Below are 22,292 nucleotides of genomic sequence, written 5' to 3'. Positions count from 1 at the left end.
CCTGGCCTGCTATAAAAGGGACTGTTGGGTAGAGCCTAGAAGGAATACCAACAGGGGTGTCTAACTGTTCCTGCTCAGATCCACAGTCTAAAGTTCAAATCCTGACTCCTCCACTTATGTGCTGGGTTGCTTTGCAAAGTGGCTTAACCTCTCTGGGATGTGAGTGCCAATACCCACGCGGGGTGGTAATAGCTTCATGCTCCTCACAGAGTGCTGGAGGAGCATGATGGTGCAATCAACAGGGAAGAGGACTGAGAGCCTGCCTAGGGCCACAGAGGTAAACTGTCAATCACTGAAACACCCTGCCACTCAAAGCCAAGCTCTCACTCTCTGGCTCCAGCCCAGAAGAGTCTAGCCACCTCTTTCCCCTTCTAGCACTACCCTGACCATGATACTTCTCCTCTGACCCATGCAACATTAATCACTTCACCCTTTTGGTCCCAGAGATGAGGTAGTGCCCACGGCCAGCCCCTCTGTGGTGATTTGAATATGCTTGGCTCAGGGAATGGCACTATTGGGAGGTGAGGCTTTGTTGGAGGAAGTGTGTCACTGTGGAGGTGGGCTTTGAAACCCTCCTTTTAGCTGCTTGGAAGCCAGTCTTTTCCTGTTTGACTTTGGAACAAGACGTAGAACTTTGGACTCCTGTCTGCCTGGAAGCTTCCCTGTTCCCACCTTGATGATCATAGACTGAACCTCTGAACCTGTAAGCCAGCCCTAATTAAGTGTTGTCCTTTAAAAGAGTTGTCTTAGACATAGCATCTCTCCACAGCAATGGAAACCCTAAGACGCCCTCCTACATCTCCAAGCTTGCTTCTCCCTTCTTAAAGTCTGAAAGAAAAGTGAAGACCCTGTACCTGCACACAGACATTCCAAAACTCATGGCCATCTGACACCTTGAGTGAAAATATCACTTCACCTCAGGCTGGCCAGACTGACCTCCCAGCTGTGAGATAAGAATAGAAGAGGAGCTGCTACAAGGCAAGGCAAGGTCACAGCCATACTTGGTTCTTAACCTTCACCAGGGAAGGAGCAACAGAGGACACATGAGCCGGGGTTGATGGGAAGGAAAGCCTACAGGAGGGCCACAGAGGAGAAGAGACTTCCTAGTCCATGGGGGCCTACAGGGGAAACCACCAAGACGGCCCCCTCTCACTTGACTTCAGCCTCGTCAGCTGTTTCCACATGGCTGTTTTGACGTGAGTCTCATTTTGCAGAGAAAGAAGCTAAGGTCCAGGCTAAGCATCTCACAGAAGATTAAATATCTCATTCATGGACTTCCAGCTTGAACCAAGGCCAAACCTGAAGCCACTCCAAAGCCATTATTTCCATTAGGGTCATTCTGTGAGCTGACAGACCAGAAACAGGCGCTGGATGCTAGCAGTGGGCAAGGGAGGTGTGAATGTCTCCTTAAATTCTCACCTCCCCCCTCTGCATGGCCTTATGTGTAGGTGGCCCAGCTCCTTTGCCCCTGGTGAACTGAGAGGGGAACATTTGGTTACACCTCGGATGTGAGGATATGAGCGAGGAGCAGGTGGAAGCTCTCTGCAAGCTGCTTGTCTGAGTCAGGCCGGCTTCTGCCTGCACCTGCTTCATATGGACGGTCAGAGCTGACTATGAGCAGTAAGGAATGCTTGACAGGAAGGATGATGGCTGGCTCACCTGGCCCTCGAAGGCCCCTCCTCACAGCAGGGGCCCCACACTGACAGCTGATACTTGAACTTGCAGGCAGAGCAGCCCCAGGAACCAGACTATCTGCCTGTGACCTTCAGGCCCCTCAGGCTGCCTACTGATCACCTGTGGCATTTTACCAGCTCAAAGGCCATGTCTCCGAAGGGCCAACTTTGTCCCCTCAGGTCCTGCACTAGAGGAACTGAGCTCACAGCACTGCAGGGAAAGAGGCATCTCTGTTGGACAGGGCCTTGCTTGAAGAATCTCCATTGTAAAGGAGCCAATCACAAATGAACAGCTCAGTCCTACATTCTCTCTGGCTCTCAAGTAACTTTGATTCATATCAGTAAAACCCAGGGCAGAACAAGAAACTTCAGTTCATTATTTCTGGTAGCAGTCCTCATTTTGGGGGGGGGGGGGGGGGATGGGGAGTCATCTCCATTGATTTTGGATTGGAAACGTTCCTCAGTGAACCGGGATTCGTGTGGCAGTTGTCAATGACAAGCCTATACGCTTCAGACTACTTTAAACTTCCTGTTCCCTGAAGTCTATGAAATCCACCCTCAAAGATTAAATTCTAATCACTTGAACGCTAACCGTAATGCCACTCCACCAAAAAGCACAAATGAACGGAACTTTAGAGAAGCTTAAGAGGCTAGTTGTGCTGGTGCACACTCCAAGACAGCTCTTAGGAGGTAGAGATAGGCAGACCTCTGTGAGTTCAAGGCTCGCCTGGTCTGTCTAGCCAGTTCGAGGCAGCCACGACTGCACAGTGATGCCCGGACTCAGAAAACAAGCAAACAAAAAGAACCTTGCAGAATATTTATTTTTGTCCTGTGATTTGCAAATGAGCAAAATAAAGGCCCAGATGCACCCTGAGACTTCCCAAAATCATGAGGATAAATAGAGCTAAGACAGACTAGGAGACCTGATAGCCTGACACTTCATGCAAATACGGATCCATGGTTTCTCATTCTTTATAAGGAAAGAAAGAGAAAGCCATGGAGTTCTAAGCCTTGCAGTGAGTTAGACCCATGTTCAAATGCGCCTGATGCTGCTTACAAGGTAGGTGATAGCATGCAGCCTAGCCTGTCCGTAGATGGGAACAGGAGACCAACGGGGCAGATGCGTGTGGGGAAATCAGGCGGTGCTCCACAGAGAGCTCTCCCCAAGATGCCTACTCTTCCTGAGTCCCCAGGGAGGTCACTGTTTCTGAGATGCCAACAGGGATGGCCATTAGTCTAGTCTGTCAGCTGTTTATAACCAGGTGAAAGAAACTAGCCCTTGTAAAGACGGGGCCATAGGCCAGGTATTTTACACGCATTCTTACCCCCTATTGCAATCCTATAGGGTGTGGGCTACCATCCCCAGGTTCGGGGATTGAGGGTTTGGATTCCCAAGGTTGACTAGTTTGCCATAGTTATGCAGCTAGGAAGCCATTGTATCCTTTCTGCTGATAATGCCACATCATCTCCATCTCCAGCCTGTAGGATAGATGCTTGGCCAGTTGCGCTAAGCATCCTTAGAAGATGGAGCTGCCATTCAGCTCAGGTCCAATCCATGTGAGGCAAGGACATCAGGAAGCTACAGGTGACCTCAGACATGGCTATGTGGTCCCTTCAGCATTCCACACCTTCGTATAGCCCCACCACCACCACCACAGCATGCATCCTGAGCCAGTGGGGTCCTCAAGCTTCAACCTCAGCTCCCATTTTACAGATTGGTAAACAGGTCTGAGAGAGTGCATGGGCCCTGATGGCTCCTTGGGCAAGTGCTCAGACAGAACAATGTAGGAACTGGAGGGTCGTAAACACCTGCCAGCCCAACATCCTTCACCTGCAAACTGAGAAGACAGGAGTCCTCTAAAATAGCTAAGATGAGAAAATTGGCTTTTTATTTGCTGGAGAAAAAATAAATAAAAGTTAAGAGTAAATCAAAAGTTCTGCCAAGTTTCATGTCTCGAGTGGAGACAACCTTACACAACGAACACCATAGGAGGACCTGAAGGCTGTGGGAAGAATAACCCAGTCTCAAAAGAAAAAAAAAAGCAGAAGAGAAGGAAGCTTAAGTGGGGACGGGGTGGGGGGAGCTCAGATAAAGTCAAATTCTTACTTTTCCTGATGTCTTAATTCCTTTTGCCAGCGATGCATATACAATCACCCAGGCCAGGAAAAGGCAGAAGGCCAAGGGCCACCTGATCTCACCAGGATATTCAATCCCTGCAGAAATCTTCAGCACAAAGTACCTAAAAATCAGATAAGGAAGGAGAAAGAGAGGGAGGGAGGAAGAGAGAGAGGAAGGGAGGGAGGGAAGGAGGGAGGGAGGGAGGGCGGGAGAGAGGGAGGGAGAGAGGGAGGGAGAGAGGGAGGGAGAGAGGGAGGGAGGGAGGAAAGAGGCGATGAAGTGAAGATTTGCAAGCTTCGACCTCCCATCAGAGCATCAGAACCAGGAGATTTAAACACACCCAACACCTCCCACAACCTCTGAGCAGGGAACCCCATCAGGCAGGCTAGAGAGATTGGTGGGCCTGGCCCTTGCCTAAGGCTGTCTACTGAGCCTTTGCTGATCTCTTTAACTGAGCTGGAAGGCCATGTGTGGCCAGTGGTTGGATTTTGTGAGAGACAGTTGGCTCCATCATCTGGAGTTGCCACACAAAAAACCACAACTGATTCACAGCACTCAGGATGTGGAGGCAGGAGGATCAGGAACTTAAGGTCGTCCTCACCCATATAGTAAATTCAAGCCCAGCCTGGGCTACGTGAGACCCTCTCGGAAAACAAAAACAAAAACAAACAAACAAACAAAAATAAATAGACAGAATGAAAGATATATAGTAGAAATCCTGAAAGGGTGGACTTGGGGGGCTGCTCAGTAGTTAGAATACTGACTCCACAATCCTGAGGAGTCTGGATTCCACAAGAGGAGCCCAGTAGCCCACAAATACTCAAAATTCCAGCTTTGAGGGATCTAATGCCTCCTTCTAGTTTCTACGGGAGCGTCTATAACCACATATGAATATACTGACACAGTCACTTAAAAACACACACACAGGGGCTGGGGATTTAGCTCAGTGGTAGAGCGCTTCCCTAGGAAGTGCAAGGCCCTGGGTTCGGTCCCCAGCTCCGAAAAAAAGAACCAAAAAAAAAAAAAAAAAACACACACACACACAAAAACACAAATAAAGAAATAACATCTTTTAAAAAAAAAAAGACAAAGAAGAGGAAGAGGAAAGTCTGACTTGTCAAGAATGATGTCAGGCTTTTCCATACCAGAGGACTGTTGTACTTCTCAACTTTACAAAGTAGGAGTGGCAGAAAGTGGTCACTTAAAATGCACCCCTGCATTGTAGTTTGAGTTGTACTAGGCATGCTCCAAGGCTGACGTTGGCTAAAATGTGAAAATTCTCACTGTCGAGGGCTTGCCTGGTACCCTACCTTTAATCTCCAGCACCATGTGACCAGGGCACGGTGGTGCAAGCCTGTAATCGGGCTACATGAGACTCCAACAACGCTGGCTCACATCACCTCTGAGCACCCCAGCCTTCCTGGAGGCCCCAGCCCATGCATTCCCCAGCATCTGCTTATCCCACTCACTTACAGTCCTGCTCACACCAGAGCACATATGAGTGTGGGAGCTCAGCTTGGCTGGACCAGACTGTGCTCCCCTCCGTGAAGTATCTACGCAAACATTTCAGCAAGTACTCTTACAGCTGGGGGTCTTCTAGCAATCCTAAACCCCACGGCAAGCATTCGACAGTGCACACAGAGAAAGGACAAAACTCAGCCAGGCATGGGGCCTTGTGCCTGTGAGCCCAGCCCCCAGAAAAACTGAGGCAAGAGGATTCTTGTGAGTTCAAAACTAGCCCAGAACATATAGTAAGTCTAAGCCAGCCGGGGCTACAGAAAGTCTCTTTCTAGCAAGAAGGGAAGGAAGGAAAAGGGGCAGGAAGGAAAGAATGGAGGAAGAAAGGAAAGAAAGAAGAAAAGAATGGAGGAAGGGAAGGAGAAAGAGAGGGAGGAAAAAGGAAAGAAGGAGAGATGAGGGGAGGAAAAGAGAGACGAGGGAAGAGGGAGGGAGAGAGGGAGGGACAAAAAAGTCTGTTTCCTCCTTGAAACTAAATGCCTGACACTAATGGTTTTCTTACTTTGACTTCTCTTCCCTAGAGGTGAAGTACAGGTGGACAGAGTGACCTGGCTGGCAGATATCTGCTTGGATCACATGAGTCAAGGTTAAAACTTATTTCTTATCAACATGGTGGATTGCCACAGTACCAATCTTGTTCTTACACTTGTCATTTAGTCATCCCTCACATGCAGGCCCACAGAACACAGCACATGGCTTTTGGAAGCTCAACCAGACACAACCTCCTTCTCTGATCATCGGCATCAGCAAGGAGAGAACAAAGAGAGGCCACCCACCCCTCCCACCTCACAGCTCTCGCCAGCAAACCATCCTCTGGGCCTGCTCATAGAGCTTCCCCAGACCCAGGCAGCTTACTTGAAGTACTCTTCACTCCCGCTGACAAATGTCTTATTGGCCTGGCTGGTGAAGTTAACCATGGTCAAGTTCGGATAGGCAGTCATGCAGAAAGTAGAGTTCTTGATCTGTATCTTGGGATGGTCACCGATAACACAGGAATCTGTTCAGGAGAGGAAGAGGATGGAGCAGAAGCAATGAGGTAAGGATGGAGAATGGACAGTAGTCTCTCTGCCCATCGGAAGTAAGAAGCCAGAGCTCTAAACACTGCGGAGCACCAGGGAAATATTGGCAGAGTGAACCTCTCACCCCGCATTCTCCAGCCCTGAAATACCTTGTATTAAAACAAAAACGCACATTCATCTAACCCTGGAATCTTTAAAATAGAAAAATTGGGCTTGTGCCTTTAAACCCAGCACTCAGGAAGCAGATGCAGGAGGATCTCTGTGAGTTCAAGGCCAGCCTGACCCATATAGTAAGTTTCAGCCCATCCAGGGCAACACAGTAAACAGTAAAACCCTGTCTAAAAATAATAACAATAACAACAACAATAATAATAATGATGATGATAATAATAATAAATTTTTAAAATAAAGAAACTGGTTTTTAAAGGTCATTAAGGTCATTTAAAGGTCAATAACTCTAATGGCGTCCCATAGGTAATGAGAAAGATCAAAATCAAGACCCAAATCCATAGGACACTACAAAAGGCACATCAGTTATAGAAATCAATTTAAGCAGAGGTGACCTGTTAAGACACAGCCCCTTCCTAAGTCCTGTTGCTACAGAAGGCTTTCTAGCAAGTGGTCTCTCTGGCCAGGACAGGAGCACTAGCCTGTAATCCCAGAGAGAGAGGCAGAGAGAGGCAGAAAGATCAAAGAGGCCAGGATACAACTCAGTTGGTCGACTGCCAGGCATGCAGGAAACCCAGGTTCAGTTCCCAGCACCACATAAAACCAGGTATTGCGGCTCACATCTGCAATTCCAACACCAGGGAGGTGGACCCAAAGGAGTCAGACCAGCTTCACAGCAACTTCTAAGACTCCTGAACTAGATTCCGTGTCAAACAAAGAATAATTTCTAAGCCCTGCTCTTAAGCACCACCTAGTAATAAAGGCAACACACAGTAGATACTCTTAGAAGCTGTGCTGTGCTCTTCCCACCCTCGCATGGGTTAGCAGACATAGTGATCACACTGGGTGCTAAAGGACCTTCAACAAGACCTAAGAATGCCTCTCGGTGGATTTGATCATCATGGGCCATGTGGTGATATCCAGAAACATTTTTAACTTTTGCATCTGAGAAGCTTGGCACTGTTGACATCAAGTGCATAAAGACCGAGGATGCTACTAATGCTACAATGAGCAAGTCAGTTCTCCTTTGACAAAGAACTATCAGGTCCAAAATCTCAATCGCTGAGAAGGCCTGGAATAAGAGAAAATCCACCATGAGTGCTAGCATGCCAGGAGCTGTTCAGGTTTGGTCTTTTGCTTGTATTGCAACACTAAATGCTGGCCTCCAAGAGAGAGTATGCACTTACCCATGTGACAAACACATGTGACACTATGTAACCTTGTCCCCCAAATTTTTCCTCACTAGTGAATAAAGATACCTACAGCCAATGGCTGGGCAGAAGAGAGAGAGGCAGAGTCTTGGGTTCTGAGGAGACCATAAGGGGTGAAAAGAAGGTGGGAGAGAAGAAAGATGCCATAGGTTAGGGGTTAAGAAAGCATGGCCCTGGGGACTGGCCAGTTGGTGTTAAGAGCAGCCCAGATGAAACATAGTAAGTAATAACTCGGGGTTATCTATAGGAAATACATTTTAATAGCACGGAGGGTAGATATCTGCCCAGCTCTAGTACAGTTTGAGACTCGCTGTAAATAATAAAAGTTGTGTGTCTTTTATCTGGGAACTGAATGATCAAAGGCTGGTGAGAAGCCCTGGATTGATATTAAATAATTTCTACAAGGTGCCATGATGGACTTGCTCAGGAAGTCTTCCTCAGACCCATCAAACATGGATAATTTTTTTTTTTTGGTTCTTTTTTTCGGAGCTGGGGACCGAACCCAGGGCCTTGCGCTTCCTAGGTAAGTGCTCTACCACTGAGCTAAATCCCCAGCCCCAAACATGGATAATTTTAATCTTCACTCTCAATAGGAAGAAGCTAGGATCTTTCTGGCCATTTCACAATATGTTTCTAATGCATTATAAAGAGACACATGGCTGGAGGTTATGTCAGTGGTAAGGCACTAACTAGCATGCCTAAGGCCCCGGGTTCTATTCCCAGCACCACAAAAAGGAATGCAATAAATAAAGATGGGCAGAAACTTGAAATAAAAAGCCCACTGGACTCCCAAAAGACAGATTTACGAAGCCCCAAGTAGCAGGACAACTGGCACTGTGAGGAATAGGTCTCAGGGATGTCCACAATACCCTATGCCCATGGCCCTAAGCCTTACATCATCCTCTGTGAGATAAGTCCTGGAATCAGATGATACCCAGAGCTGCAGCCACTTGCCAAGTCTGCAAGTCCTGCCAGGAACAACGGAGCACTCCCTATTTGGAATCCTCACTCTGATCTACCCCACTCTGGAGTACACAGCAGGGCCCATGAGCTCAGATACCTAACGTGTCCAGGACGGAAGCCCAAGGAGGAAGGCGTGAATGGGGAATGTTCTCACCAATCCGTGATGACCTTTTCCAGACGTTCAGGCCCAGATGCAGAAAGTGAGTCTGCATGCCATCTCCCCTTTCTAAGTTGTGGAGACTGAGTTGAAATTGCTCTAGATACCATGACAAAGTTCACATGGCGAGAATGCCTTGTGCCCCACCCCCAGCCATGCCCCGAGCCTCACTCTCTGTGAGTGAAGCCACAAGGGCAAGAGTGGGAGTTCAGGCTTCCACCGGACCTGAGAGCACCTCCAGCTGCTGGGGATGGATGGATCTCATTCATTATTGCAGGGACCAAATTAAGTGAGATAAGAGGTTTAAACACACTCAATAAACACTAGCAGTGACTCGATCCTCATCATCGTAACCTGCCCATGCAGCAGACTGTGCTCAGTATCATTTCCCATGAACCCACTGGCCTGCCTCAATTGCCTGCTGCTCTCCCAACCCCTGTCCCTAGTTATCTCAGAGTGCTGAGTAAAGATTCTGGCAACATGGGCTGTTGACGTTGTTCAGTGGCTAGAGTGATCGCCCAGCAGCGCCAAGCCTCCGTCCGGTTCAGTCTTCTGCAGCACGGTAGACCACGTGTGGTGATGCACACCTGTGATCCCGGCATGAGACAGGCTGAGACAGGAAGGCGTCCAGGAGTGCGAGGTCAACCTCATCTCAAACAAGCAAGATGCAAATAACACCCCTACGCTTCTGGTTGGTTCCTCAGACTCTCTCTGTAGAGTACTAATAATAACTTCCCCTGGCCAAACCATTTTTGGTTGGTAGAAAGCTGTCCTATGTGGTAATAGCCACTGGCTACTGCTCACCAAACACCAGTAGTCTTCCCTCCCCGGAATAAAAACCAAAACTGGTTCCGCTAAATCTCAGACTAAGAATCTATTTTTAGAAGTCTCCTAGAACTGCCTTTTCAATATTAGCTTCTTTAATTAAAAGACAAAACAACAAAAATGAAATGCAAAAATAAACAAACAGACAGACAGACAAAAACCCAGTTTCAGAAGGATTCCAGACTGACAACTTTAAAGATTTCTTCTTCTCCAGAAGCAACACGAACCGGGTGACTAAAGTTACACTCAGATCTTGTTGCTGTAAATAACCACAGGACTTAATTCTGGCTTTTCCTGATGAAAGGCAACTGATATGCTAAGAGCTCAGGGATCCCTGCTTGCTTCCAAAATTGCCTTTGTAAAGACTCCCTAGACCTCTGGATGCCCAGGGGAGCACCACCAGCCCGGTGTAGCCTCCTAAGGTCAGGTTCCAGGTTCCCACTGCCTTGCTGTAAAGCAACCAGCAACTTCGAGCCTCCTTGCAATGTCTCTTCTCACCACTGGGTGGCAGGAGCGTGCTTCCCGGCTCTCCGCCCTTCCGGTCGGCCAGAGAAGCAGTGACAGGCCATCTCATCAGACCTCCGCGGCCCAGCAACCCCGAACAAAGAACAGCGATAATGATCAGCTAAATTGGAAAGCTGTTGGAATGGGATTCTCTTTACTCGGGCAATTATTAATAAATGAAAGCACAGGAAAGACCGGGGAGAAAAGGGATCATTTAATTAAAGTTCTAATGAAAATTAAGCCATTCCAGAAATAGAAATGGTGTTTATACTGTTCCCATTTGAGTTGACCCAGCTAAGGCCCTGTTTGAACAAAGCAGTGGCTGAACTCATTCCGCAGGGTAGGGACAAACCGTCCTCCATTGCGGATCCTTGGAGGGCTGAGTCAGCCTGGGTAGTAGCCTGTCCTACAAGCTGTATCTAGTGACGCAGAAAGCTGAGACAGGAGGATTGCTGTCTGAACTACAGAACAAGCCCCTGTCTTAATAAAAAACAGGAAGGAAGATGAAATGACTGGACATATTCTACCTCTATCTGTAGGCAGCCCCAGGGCTGATCTCAGGCTGGAGTGGGCACGTGCTTGGCATCTGCATGCTGACATAAGCAGACAACAGGGTCAGAGCAGCACGGTTCGTGGACAAAGCTCCACCCACTGTGTGTGACGTTCACAATGTTAAGTCATTTATACATCTATTCATCTACTGGGATGATGTGAGGCTTGCTTTGAAAAAGAGGTGCTTACAGGGTTGAGGCACTGTGCCTGGGGGCTTATCTGGGGAACACTGCTGGAGGGGGAGAGGGGAGTGCAGCAGGTCCACTTCCCAAAGAAGCCTGGCTTGGTATATCCATCTTGGAGACGGAGGGGGGGGGGGCTATTATCTGAATTCCCAACAGCTGGGCCAAGCAGAAAGGCTTTAAAGGAACTTGTATCTCTGTAGGTCAGGATACTGTTACCTTTCTATGTCCCCTTGAATCCACAGCAGGATTGAAACCCCTATCAAAGAGAACTTGACCCTATGTATAGAGGCTGCCCATGTGCAGAGACTGAGCGGGGTGGGGTGCAGAGAGAGGGGTGGGGTGCAGAGAGAGGTGTGGGGTGCAGAGAGGGGTAGGGCAATATTGATACATTGTTTTGTTTAACTAACAAAAAGTAAAACAATGGCTAAGAATGTCATGGTCTCTGGGCTCCTGGGAATAATCAGAGAACTATGCCCATTGTCTGTGCTCCAGCTGTTTTAATGGTGTGTAGCTAGTAAATAAAGGCCTAGCCAGGCCAGGACTCCATCCCTCTGCCTCTCAGGGTTGCTTCAAGCCACACTGGAGACAGACATGAAGCTAAACCAGGGCAGGGTTATGCCTGTCTCTTGAGGCATCATCTATGTGCCTGGCCAAGGTTATAATACCTTTATCTTTAAAAAGAATAAACGCACACGCATAGAAACACATAAACTACATAATAAATGCATGTCTACAGCAGGAAACGGAGCAGATTGGCCCCCAAACTGTTAACGTTTCTATCCTTACATCTATCTAGATAATAAAGATAAAATCCCACTATGAACATAGCATGGTCTTCCATTTAATAAGACGTGGGGGGATTTCCCCGTGCTTTATTTGTGAATATTTGTTTTCAAGGATGATAGAATATGTTAGTGTGAGGATGAGCCATGATTTACTTGCGTGACGGAACCATGTGAGTTGTTATCACATTCTAAGTTCCTATTGCTTCCCAGCACTGCCAACGTGATCGCAGTTAGCATTTGCGTGCCATACTTACCTGCCTCTAATTCTCCCTTCACGCAGATGCCCCCGTTAGAATCATCACAACGATAGCGTAACTATTGTTTGCATAACCTTTCTTGCTACCATACAGAATATCAAACACGAAAGTCACTTGGGAAACACCTGGAATGATGTCACTTTGCTAGGACTTGATAGACTAGGACACATGGACCAAAGATTCCTTAAACACCCTGGACAGGCAGAAGATCTGGGGTCACATGGCCCCAAATGCAGACCTTTCAACTTAGAGTGTACGTTTTAAAAGTCCTCTTAGCCATCTGGAAAAAAATAATAACCATCAGGTCATTTGCCATCTGTAATTCTGTAGGTTCTATTCAAGAGAGACAAAAAAAAAATCACTTTAGGATGCTGCCCTGCAGTCTCAGAAGCGTTTAGCACTGGGGTAAGTCCGTGGCCTTAAAAGACATGCATATTTGACTCCAGTCCCCGAGTCCGACCAGAAACCTAATTCAGAGCTTATGCTCAAGCTTTTTCACCTGTAACATGGGAACAAGGGAATGCCTGTGAAGGCTTGTTGTGTATAATAACACTGGCAATTCAACGAAAGAGCTTCTCAGTGAGATCAGCATGCAGTGAAGGTGACTGTCTTCACTGCGTGCTAAGATACTATCCTGATGATAGTGGACCTAGTTGGCAGAGGACTGTATATTTCTGAATGACTCCCACCTGGGGGATAGCTGCAGGACCCTGATCCCTGTGACCATATGGTCTCTCAGGCAAGCTCCAGAAAGCATCCTTGGATCCTAAATCAAAGCAACACTTGATCCAGCACACGCTCTTGGAATAGAATTTCCTTTCCAGTCATAGTTTGGCAAAGACGAGCTTGGCTCTGGGATGGGTTATGACCTGAGTTTTCTCCACTCCTGACTGCAGTTCCTGGAAAGTGTGTTTGGTCTAAACTTGGTAGCTGTTTCCAAGAAGATATTCTGACATCTGATTGCTGCCCGTGATTATGGGAAGAGCTATAAAGAGAGTCTCCCCAAGATCACAGAGTTTTTTTAAGAGGTAACCACTGCATGAGGCAAAGAAGTTGGGCCATCCCAAAACCAAGCATGATTCACATTGTCAAAAACTATTCTGGAGGCAGGGAGGGTGTCACTCGATGGTGGATCGCATGTCTGTGCTCAGTCCCCAACAGCAAGAAAAATAGAAAGGCAGTGAGCAGCTCCCACCCTGCTTGGCTTACACTTGGGCAAAAAACATTGTTTCCTTTTTGAGACGGGATCTCATGTAACCCACTGGCCTCAAACTTGCTATGCAGTCGAGGATGACTTTGAATTTCTAGTCCCCCTGCCTCCACCTCCAGGGTGCTGGAATCATAGGCATGTACTACCACACCAAGTTTATGCTGCTCTGGGGATCAAACTCGGGGTCCCGTGCATGGTGCACAAATACTCTATCAACTGAGATACATCCTAAGTCCAAATCTGAGAAGAAAATTTAAATCCTGATCCTCAGGGTCAACCACACAGTCTGATATTTAATTCACCACGTTTGTTCCTTAAGTCACTGGCGTTGCTCATTCCCAAGTGGTTCCGATATGTAACCATCAGGTTTGGGTACCGCCATTCTGCCCTGAGAACTCTATTGACAGGATCAGTGGAGTGAAGACAATGAGCCCCACAGATACTGGAGGACACTTGGCCTTAGTCATACATCCATAGAGTGGCATCTTGGGCTTGGGAACCTGTGAAAACTCCATCCCCCATTCCTGAGCACTCCCAGGTGTGCAGAGTTTGGATTGAAGGGAAGCATCTTTATTGTTCCCCTCTTATGCTATTATTCAAAAACTTTCCAGGTGGAGACTGGGTGGTGTGTGTGTGTGTGTGTGTGTGTGTGTGTGTGTGTGTGTGTGTGTATGCCTGTGTTTGTGTATACATATGATATGCATGTGTGCATAAAAGCACTACAGTGTATACTGTGTCCTCAGATATGGAAGTAGGTCTACAGGACATGTATTGATTTCAGTGTAAGATGTCCTCCATAGATTTATGTATTTGAGCACTTGGTCCCCATTAGGTGGCGATGTTTGGGGAGGTTTAAGAGGCGTGGCCTTGCTGGAGGAAGTATACGACTGGGAGCAGGCTTCAGGATTTATAGCATTGCCCAAGTGATGGTGTGAATAAGAATGTCCCCTATGGGGCTGGAGAGATGGCTCAGTGGTTAGAGCACAGACTGCTCTTCCAGAGGTCCCGAGTTCAAATCCCAGCAACCACATGGTGGCTCACAACCATCTGGAATGGGATCCGATGCCCTCTTCTGGCCTGCAGGCATACACACAGGCAGAACGCTGTATACATAATAAATAAATAAATCTTTAAAAAAAAAAAAAAAGTCCCCTATGGGCTCATATATTTGAATGCTTAGTCATCAGAGAGTGGCACTACTTGAGGAGGATTAGGAGGCGTGGCTTTGTTGGAGTAGGTGTGGTCTTGTTGGAAAAAGTGCATCACTGGAAGGGCTTTAAGGTTTCAAAAGTCCACACCAAAGCCAGTGTCTCTCTCTGCCTGCTGCCTGCTGTAGCCTCAAGTTATTGTCCCACATCTAAGGACATAGTTTATGTCACACACACACACACACACACACACACACCAGCCTCCACCTAGCGAAGTTTTGAATAGGACCAAAAAAAGAGCAGCAGTGGTGATACTTCCCTTCTACCCAAACACGGCACACCTGCAGGATTTGGACGTAGAATTCTCAGTTACGTCTCCAGCTGTCTAATTGCATGCTGCCATGCTCCCTGCCCTGATGCTAATGGATGAAACCTCTGAAACTATAAGGAAGCCCCAATTAAATGCTTTCTTTTATGAGCCGTTACGGCCATGGTGTCTCTTCACAGCAATACAGCACTGACGAAGACACTTCGTTTTCAGTGTGTTCTCTGTTTCCTGAGTGACCTCTCAGCTTCCTGCTTCTTCACCACGCCTGCCAATGGTTGCCGTGCCCTCCCCTCACAATGGAGTAAAATAAACTCATTCTTCCAAAAGTCACCTTTGGTCACGTTTTATCATAGCAGCCGAAAGTAACTAATACTGCAGGGAAGAACTCATTTTATGCTGTTAACACACCCACGGGAGCAAATGGTGTCAAAGTTCTGAGAGGTATGGGCACTGTAGGGGAAAGAACTGGTTTGGGAGATGAACGTGAGAACAAATCACAAAGACCATGTGCAACTGGCTTCAGTAGGAACTCACCTTACATGGAAAACTTGGGAGAGATCTCCTGCTTGCCGCTACCCATTAAAATAACTTAAGTTTCCCACAGTGACTGACACTACTGGGAACACACACACTCATGGATTTTTACACATTCACAGCTACTATCACATCCCCTGTCCTTCCTCTGGTAAACATGAGAAGGTAGATTACAGAATAGAGTCATTATTTCTGTTTCCTGAGTCTCCTGGCATCCATTCCTTTCTTCCACCCAATAAGATGAAAATGTATCCCCCGACTCCTGGACGCAGTGGATTTCACATACCCAGCACAACTTTCCTTTCTCCCCATAGCAGGCAGCTCTCTCCTCGGTCCTCATACTACACACATTTCTAACAGAGTCTGGGTCAGGGTCTGCAGTCAGAGCTCGGGCATCCCATGGGTGGGGTTCCTGGCGTCTATGACTTCTGGCGTTATTATTGAGAACTCTGCCAATGAGGATCACAGGATCTCTTGAGAGGAAAAGGGCAGAGAGGGTTCCTAACTCCCTCCCAGATCATAGCTAGATGGACAAATATTCAACGAAACAAAGCAAAACGTAGATTGCTTGGTAAAAATACAGATTTTCTGGCTTTGCCCACTCTAATAAAGCAAGCATCCCACACAGGACATTTAACAAACACACCAGCTCTCTGGGAACAAACATGAGTTTTCTAACTCCCATCCTTTAGTCGTGAGCTTTTTTAAATGTTAAAATTAAGTTATGTCTGGGTGTTTGACTTCACCTCTGTGCACCCAGAGCCTGCCCTGCCTCTTAAGTAATCACCAAGTATCTGTTGACTAGACCACATAACAGCTAACGCATGTCCAAACTTACCTAGTAAAAGTTTGGTTTTGTCTTTGCATTCTGGTGTGTTCCACGGGTTGTTGCAGGATCCCCAGGGCAGCACAGACACAAAAGAAGCAAACAGGTAGAAGAGCGTGTAGCAGATGATGACGTTGTAGTAGATGGCTATGAGGACGGAGATGATGAGCATCGCAATGCCACAGCCTGCAAAGATGAAGGGCCTGCATTGGCGTCATCCCAAACCCGTGCAAGAATCACACTCACAGAGATGCCCCACACAGGGGTATGCATACACGCTCCACCAGGGACATGGAGAGAATCAGCCAAGGACCCCACAAGGGCAGAAACAATGAAGGGAAAGTGACAAGGGATCGGTGTCCCTCCTCAAGTCTGGAAGGTGACAGGGAGGGCAAAGCCAGGAGGCAAAGAGGGGAACTGGACTCACCCTGCAGAGCTGGGATGGCCTTCCACACAGACACAGGACCCTGGCTGGCAAACTGGCCCAGGGACACCTCTAGGAAGAAGATAGGTAAGCCAGCCAGTGCCAGCATCATCAAGTAAGGGATGAGGAAAGCACCTTGGAAAGAAAAGTAGGAGGAAGAGTCAGGAGACATAAGCATGGGCTCTGGCCCAACTTAACCCTCTGGACTGGGATTGGTCTCCTTAAAAATAAGCTGAAGAAGCTTTTAATGTCTCAGTTCAGCAGAAGGTGCTCACAGGACAGTTTAGAACCTTCTTCCAAAATCGTAAAGCTGTACACGGGGTTACAGTACGTGCCTCAGTTTCCCCCCAGATAGAAGTTGCATGCTAATGGTCTTGTGTTCTTTAGAATGCTTTTATTCCCACCCCCACCCCAAAATAAACGCTTTCGCTTTTTCACAAATCTGTGCCTTTCACTGGAGACAGATTTGGTGGGTTCCTATTCATACCTAGGCCCTCTAAGGGCCCTCATACACTCAGCTAAGCTGGATTTGTGAGCCTCCTGTACAGTAGTCTGGGGAAACCACAAACCTTCACCTCACTAAAGCTTGGCCTGCTCTGCCTGCAGACAACTGGATGCCCTCTCCTTCGGGCAAACCATCACCCACTGGCAGCAGCATCTTCATACAGCTTCCTTCTCCACTTAGAACTTAATCCTCAGAAGTCAGCCCTCCTTCTGGGGGAGAAGTCTTTCCACAGTGCCTTGCCCCAAGCACCCTTCTCTTCAGAATATTTATGTGGACTTCTCCTCTACACTGAGCCCTCAAAAGTGTTTCTCCTTTAACTCTATATTCCTCAGAGGCCTGGAGGGGGCTGTAGTACCTAGTAACTGCAGCCTTGCGGGTTCTGGGGAATTCTTTCTCTGCAAGGATTTTCAGGCCTGCAGAGAATTACCAGGAAACACCCCCACGCAAGTCAAGGTCAATTTGAGTACTAGAGATAACAGAATCTGGAAGGCTGTGCTCAGCTGAGGAAGCTACTTCGTCATCCCCACCCTTCCCGACTTCTTTCAGGTTGGGTCTGGCAGAAGGTCGTCTTCTGCCAAAGCCTCCAATCAAGAAGGTCCCAGTAGAGGCCAGAAACTACTGAGGTGTAGGCTTGGACTCCTTCTCTATTCTCTCTTGATAAAAATTTAAAAGAAAAAAAATTCATTGTGTGACGAAGCTCCCCTCTCACGCTGCGGGCTGTGAGGCGCCAGAGCCGCACTGCGGACAAAGCCTCTGATTTTCTTCCCGGGCCCCAAGCAGTCTTCAGGGCCGCGTGAAACAAGGGCGGGCACTTTCCCGGGTAAAGGCGCTCTCCTGGAATCCCTCCCCTCGCTCCATCCCAACGCGCAAACTCCCTTCCAACCCCATCCTGCAGCCCCAAGAACAGCACCTCATCCCTGCACTCAGCCCTGGCCATTCTCTGCTGGGGGAAGAGTGGAAATCCAGTCGGGGCGCTGAATCCTATCAGTTTCTGGGGCACCCCTAATATCTGCATTAGTACTCGTCAACGTGTCTTATTCAGAACTGCAAGGACGGGGCCAGGTGGAGGGTATTTTCTATTTTACACAGTAACCGTCCCCGGTTGCATCATGGGTTACACTCGGGACACCAAATACCTTCTGGAGTGGACCTAAAACCTGGCCAGAGAGGACTGGGCGAGGGCTGCATTCTTTACACTTTTGGTCCAATAGAGATGTGAATTCCTGGAGTGTCCTTGTCAGCTGGCCTGGGGTGAGCAGCCAGCCCCTCCCCTGTACCTCTGGTGACAAGTCAAGGCACCTTGACTTTATAGGGTCCCTTCCTGGTTGGCACATCCAAGGTCCAATGAGTTCTAATCCATGTTCCTCTCTTTCCTTTCAAAGACCGCATCTTTCACACAGTGAGGACACAAGTAAGGAGATTCATCTTTGCTAAATGACTTAACTAAAATCAAAATATCTCCTGCCTCTTCCCAAGAAAGGGGATGCTGGGATGGGGTACTTCTGAGAGATTACCCAATAAGTAGGCACACCCCAAACTCCCCACTGCGTTCTTGCACCTTGCATTGTGTCAAGGTTGTTCTCTCACAGTCTTTGAACTCTCCAAACGAGGAGGGGGCTTGGGTTTCCCAGGTACAATCTTAAGCCAGACACAATTTGACCTTCAGAACCGCAGGGCATCAGGCTCTAAAGTGCATTTCCTGCAAGGGAGTACTCACTTCTTGACTAATCGGTGTTTAACTTGAAATCGAACATCCCTGCTTCCGTGTACACTTGGCTGGGGACCCAGTCCCCAGTCTGGGTCAGTAGAGATCCCTAGTGAGTAAGGCTCGCAACTCAGCTGAGCCATGTCCACTCTGAAATCCAGCGGGTTCCACTCACTCCTGCAGTCTGGCCTGCAGAGTTCCAGGTTGCCCCAAGCTTCCCTCCCAACCTCGGTCTAAGGTGTTCCGAGGCACCCACCCCACCCCTCCAGCGCCCGCCCCCTCCGCAGGCGGAAAGAGCTGAAAAGCCATACCTCCCCCGTTCTGGAAGGCCAGGTAGGGAAACCTCCAAACATTGCCCAGCCCCACTGCGTACCCCACCATGGACAGGATGAAGTCCAGTTTGCTGGACCAGTTCCCTCTGGCCTTATTCTCATCCCCTTGCTCGTCCTCCTGAGGGCGGAAAAGCACATTGTCGGATAGCAGACCCAGGTACGTCCTAGGCAGGCCCCATTCAGCCCTCCCCCACAACAGCCGAGGGTCCTTCCCCAGCAAGCAGATCCCCAGTTTCCCACATAGGATGCATCGGCAAGCAAGATCCCAAATCTGAAGAAAGGGTGCATCTACGAGCAGAGCCCTTACCCCTCACCCTTTGCACCAAGTGTTTCAGCAAGCAGGCCCCCAAATTTTATTTTAAAGAACCACTTTAATCAGACCTATGACCCGGTTTCCCAAATCCTGCAGTCATGGCACACCAGCAAGCAGCCTTTCCGCAAGCACATCAGTTCCTTCACACCCAACCTGTCGCCAGGAGTTCATTTAGCAAGCAGACTCCCGGCCGGTATCATGCCAACTTTGAAGTTCTCAGCAAGCAGGTTCTGAACCAAATCCTTCCCCATCCCACAAAATCCCTCACCCTGAACACCCCCCTCAGCCCTTTCTTCGAAATGTGTGGCAGAAATAAGAATTGGAGTGCTTCAAGCCAGTCAGGGCCCCTGCCTCACATTTCCCTGCCAAAACTTGCAGGCAAAACCTGCCTGGTCAGCACATTTTAAAAGATGCCTCCTTCAACCCTGGTACGAGGGAAACAGTCAGGATGGAGAATTAGAGTTGACACAAGAGAAAGAATGGAAGACTCATATGGTAAGAAACAGGACAGCAAAGCCTGTTCACTCTCTGTTCACTGTTCACTGCTTGGGCTCAGCCAGTGTCTACAACTGGACATTGGGGGGCACTAAATATTTGTCTCTGGGGCATCTGCCAACTTACATTAGTCTGTGATCTCTGGGCTCATGTCTCCAAGCTCACATGGATTCCATTCAAGAAAGCCTCAGCAAAATGAATAGGGGGGACACCTCGTGTGAATTCTGTGTTCCTGACACCCAGACATTGAGGTACCCTGCTACCCAGTTGTCCTTCACCTAGCAAACGACAGCTTGGAGTGCTTCATGAGGTTCTCCAGGTCATGGAGGATAAAGCAGTGATGGTCAAGAGAGAAGACTGCCTATGGGCTGGAGAAGGGCAGAGTGATTGTCAGAAGGGGCTGAAACATTGGCACTCTCAGGCGGGGCAGCCCTACTCAACCCCACTGCTGTTCCTCCCACACACACCGTCTCCACCTCTAGCCCCACCCCCAACACGGCTGACAGGGTATGGGAGTCCCAGCTCTTTTTGTCGCAGTGCAGAGGTAAAGGGAGGTGTGTGAAACACGTTTTCTACTCCACTGTGGGGCACATGCCATTAGAAGCATCTAATTTATGCAGAACAGTGTTCCAGAAAGAAATTCCAAAGCAATTCCAAAATACAAGGTTATTTCTAGTTTCCCTGATGACTGGGTGGCTGATTTCCTACTATGTGAGTGGGGTCGGGGTACAGATGATTAGAGACAGAAAGGTCTGTAACCCCTACAGTGTACAGTGACGCCTTATCTGCTCTACTCTCAGCCTTGGAGCTCTGGCCACACATCTAGCCCATGACTGCCGGGCAAACAGGGAGCTAGAGGAAAGACAGACCAAGGAGAGGAAAGAGATAGAGTCCCTGAAACAGCACAGGGGTGGGGGTGGGGGTCAGAGAAAGAAGAGAAATCACTGGGGTGAAATGGATCACAAGCCTTTAAGGAGGAAAGACTGTATCCCTGATCTAGAGATCAGGATTCACTCTGCCAGGGATTTTTTTCCTATCTCTGATTAAGGGGATACCCAAGTGGGAAGGACCTGAGCTGAACCGTATGTGAGAGGCCCTATGTTAGAAGAATTAAAAAAAAATAATTAGATACTGAGGTTTAGAAGGGCCCAGGTTAAGAGACTCTGATCAGCGGCACCTCACTAAGAGTTCTAGGGTAGTAAAATTGGTTCACGGGGGGTTGAGGGAAACCTCTCAGAATAAGCTACATCCCCCGCCCATACCACCCCAGGCTTGTCTCCGTGCTTCCTTTTAAATTGGAGCTTTTATTTTTAAAGAACCGAAAAAGACTCGAGACATTGATAGGATGGGGACACGCGTCTGTTGCAAGATGCAGAATCTGACTGCTTTTATTTAACGGATCTGCACCGGTTCTACCGCTGAGGCTGGGAAGGGCAAGTCCGAACCTTGCTGGCAGGATCACTGCACACACACCCCCAAACCTTAACTGGGGACCTGACACCCCTCCCGCCCCCCAGCGGTGCGAGCTTCCGAAGCCCCAAAAGCTGCCTCCAGCATCCGCCACCTGGCATTGCCAACCCGTTTCAACATCAGCATACGTGCACCCGCCAGGGCCCAGCTCCCTTCGCGCGGTTGGTGAGCAGCAGGCAGTGAGGCCGCTTGTGACCTGCTTACCGGAATGGTAGTGGTGGCCACGCTGCCCGGGAGCACCGACGCGATTCCATCGGTACCCAACACCACTGTGCTCTGGCTCATATTCACCCAGCCCACGGCTGGGGTATTGTTGTGCTCCAGCGTGCCCTTGCCCACACTCACGTTCTCGTCCTCCTCCGGGCCACGCAGAGCTGGAATCTTGCAGTGTAAAGCGTTGCCAGCCCCAGCGGCCCCGGAAGGGGGATTGGCCTGTGCGCTGTGCCCTTCGCTTAAGTCCCGGAGGGCCGCAGAGGTCGCTTGTGCCTGGGGGCTGCTAAGTTTACAAAACCCTACTCCAGGCCGCTGTGCCTCACAGGCTCTCGCATCCGCAGACTGGAAAGTTTGGGCGCCGGTGGAAGCCGACCTGGGCACACGTGGCGGCTGGACAGCGGCCGCGGGGGCTGCCGCAGGAAGATCCTGCTCAGGGCTGGTCCTAGGTGCTCGAGGGCTATCCCGGTGGCCCGGCACCGTTGCCTCCAAGATGTTGGTTGGTGGTTTATTCATTTCCTTGGGAGCACTGCAATCCTGCAAACACAATGTCAAGTTCGTGCAAAACAAACAAACAAATAAACAAAAAGTCACGGCAGCATTAAAAATAAAATATATGGATCTTCAAACACAGATGCACACATTCCAGGTCCAGGCACAGAATAGACAGGGTAACAAACGGAATCAGCCTTACTCCACTCGCCAAACCCGTCTGTAACCCCGGGAGGAGGAGGATGAACAGAAGCTCGAGTGGGTTCTGGCAGGGGAAAAGAGGCGGGCAATATAGAAATAACCCTACAGCCAGGAACCCCCTGCCCTCTGTGGATTTCAAATCAAGGCTGTGGGTACCACATCC

At 48.8% G+C, this 22,292-nt stretch overlaps 1 protein-coding gene across 15 annotated transcripts in view; it reads right to left on the bottom strand.

Annotated features, from left to right (window-relative positions):
* The window catches only part of Slc6a5 (solute carrier family 6 member 5), a 65,929-nt gene that overhangs the window by 28,072 nt on the left and 15,565 nt on the right, over positions 1–22,292 (bottom strand). For 7 of the 15 annotated variants that reach the window (XM_063275140.1, XM_063275124.1, XM_063275053.1 and 4 more), the window contains 6 exon segments: positions 21,431–21,973; positions 18,928–19,066; positions 16,410–16,541; positions 15,995–16,168; positions 6,166–6,307; positions 3,781–3,913 (listed from right to left, as the gene is read on the bottom strand). In XM_063275140.1, the coding sequence (XP_063131210.1) occupies positions 3,781–3,913; positions 6,166–6,307; positions 15,995–16,168; positions 16,410–16,541; positions 18,928–19,066; positions 21,431–21,952 (1,242 nt within the window). In that variant the 5' untranslated portion in view covers positions 21,953–21,973. 15 annotated transcript variants of the gene reach the window in all.

Source organism: Rattus norvegicus, chromosome 1 (assembly GCF_036323735.1).
Source record: "Rattus norvegicus strain BN/NHsdMcwi chromosome 1, GRCr8, whole genome shotgun sequence".
Classification (NCBI taxonomy): Eukaryota; Metazoa; Chordata; class Mammalia; order Rodentia; family Muridae; genus Rattus; species Rattus norvegicus.
Note: the sequence above shows the minus strand (reverse complement) of the source record. Positions and strands in the feature narration are given on the sequence as shown.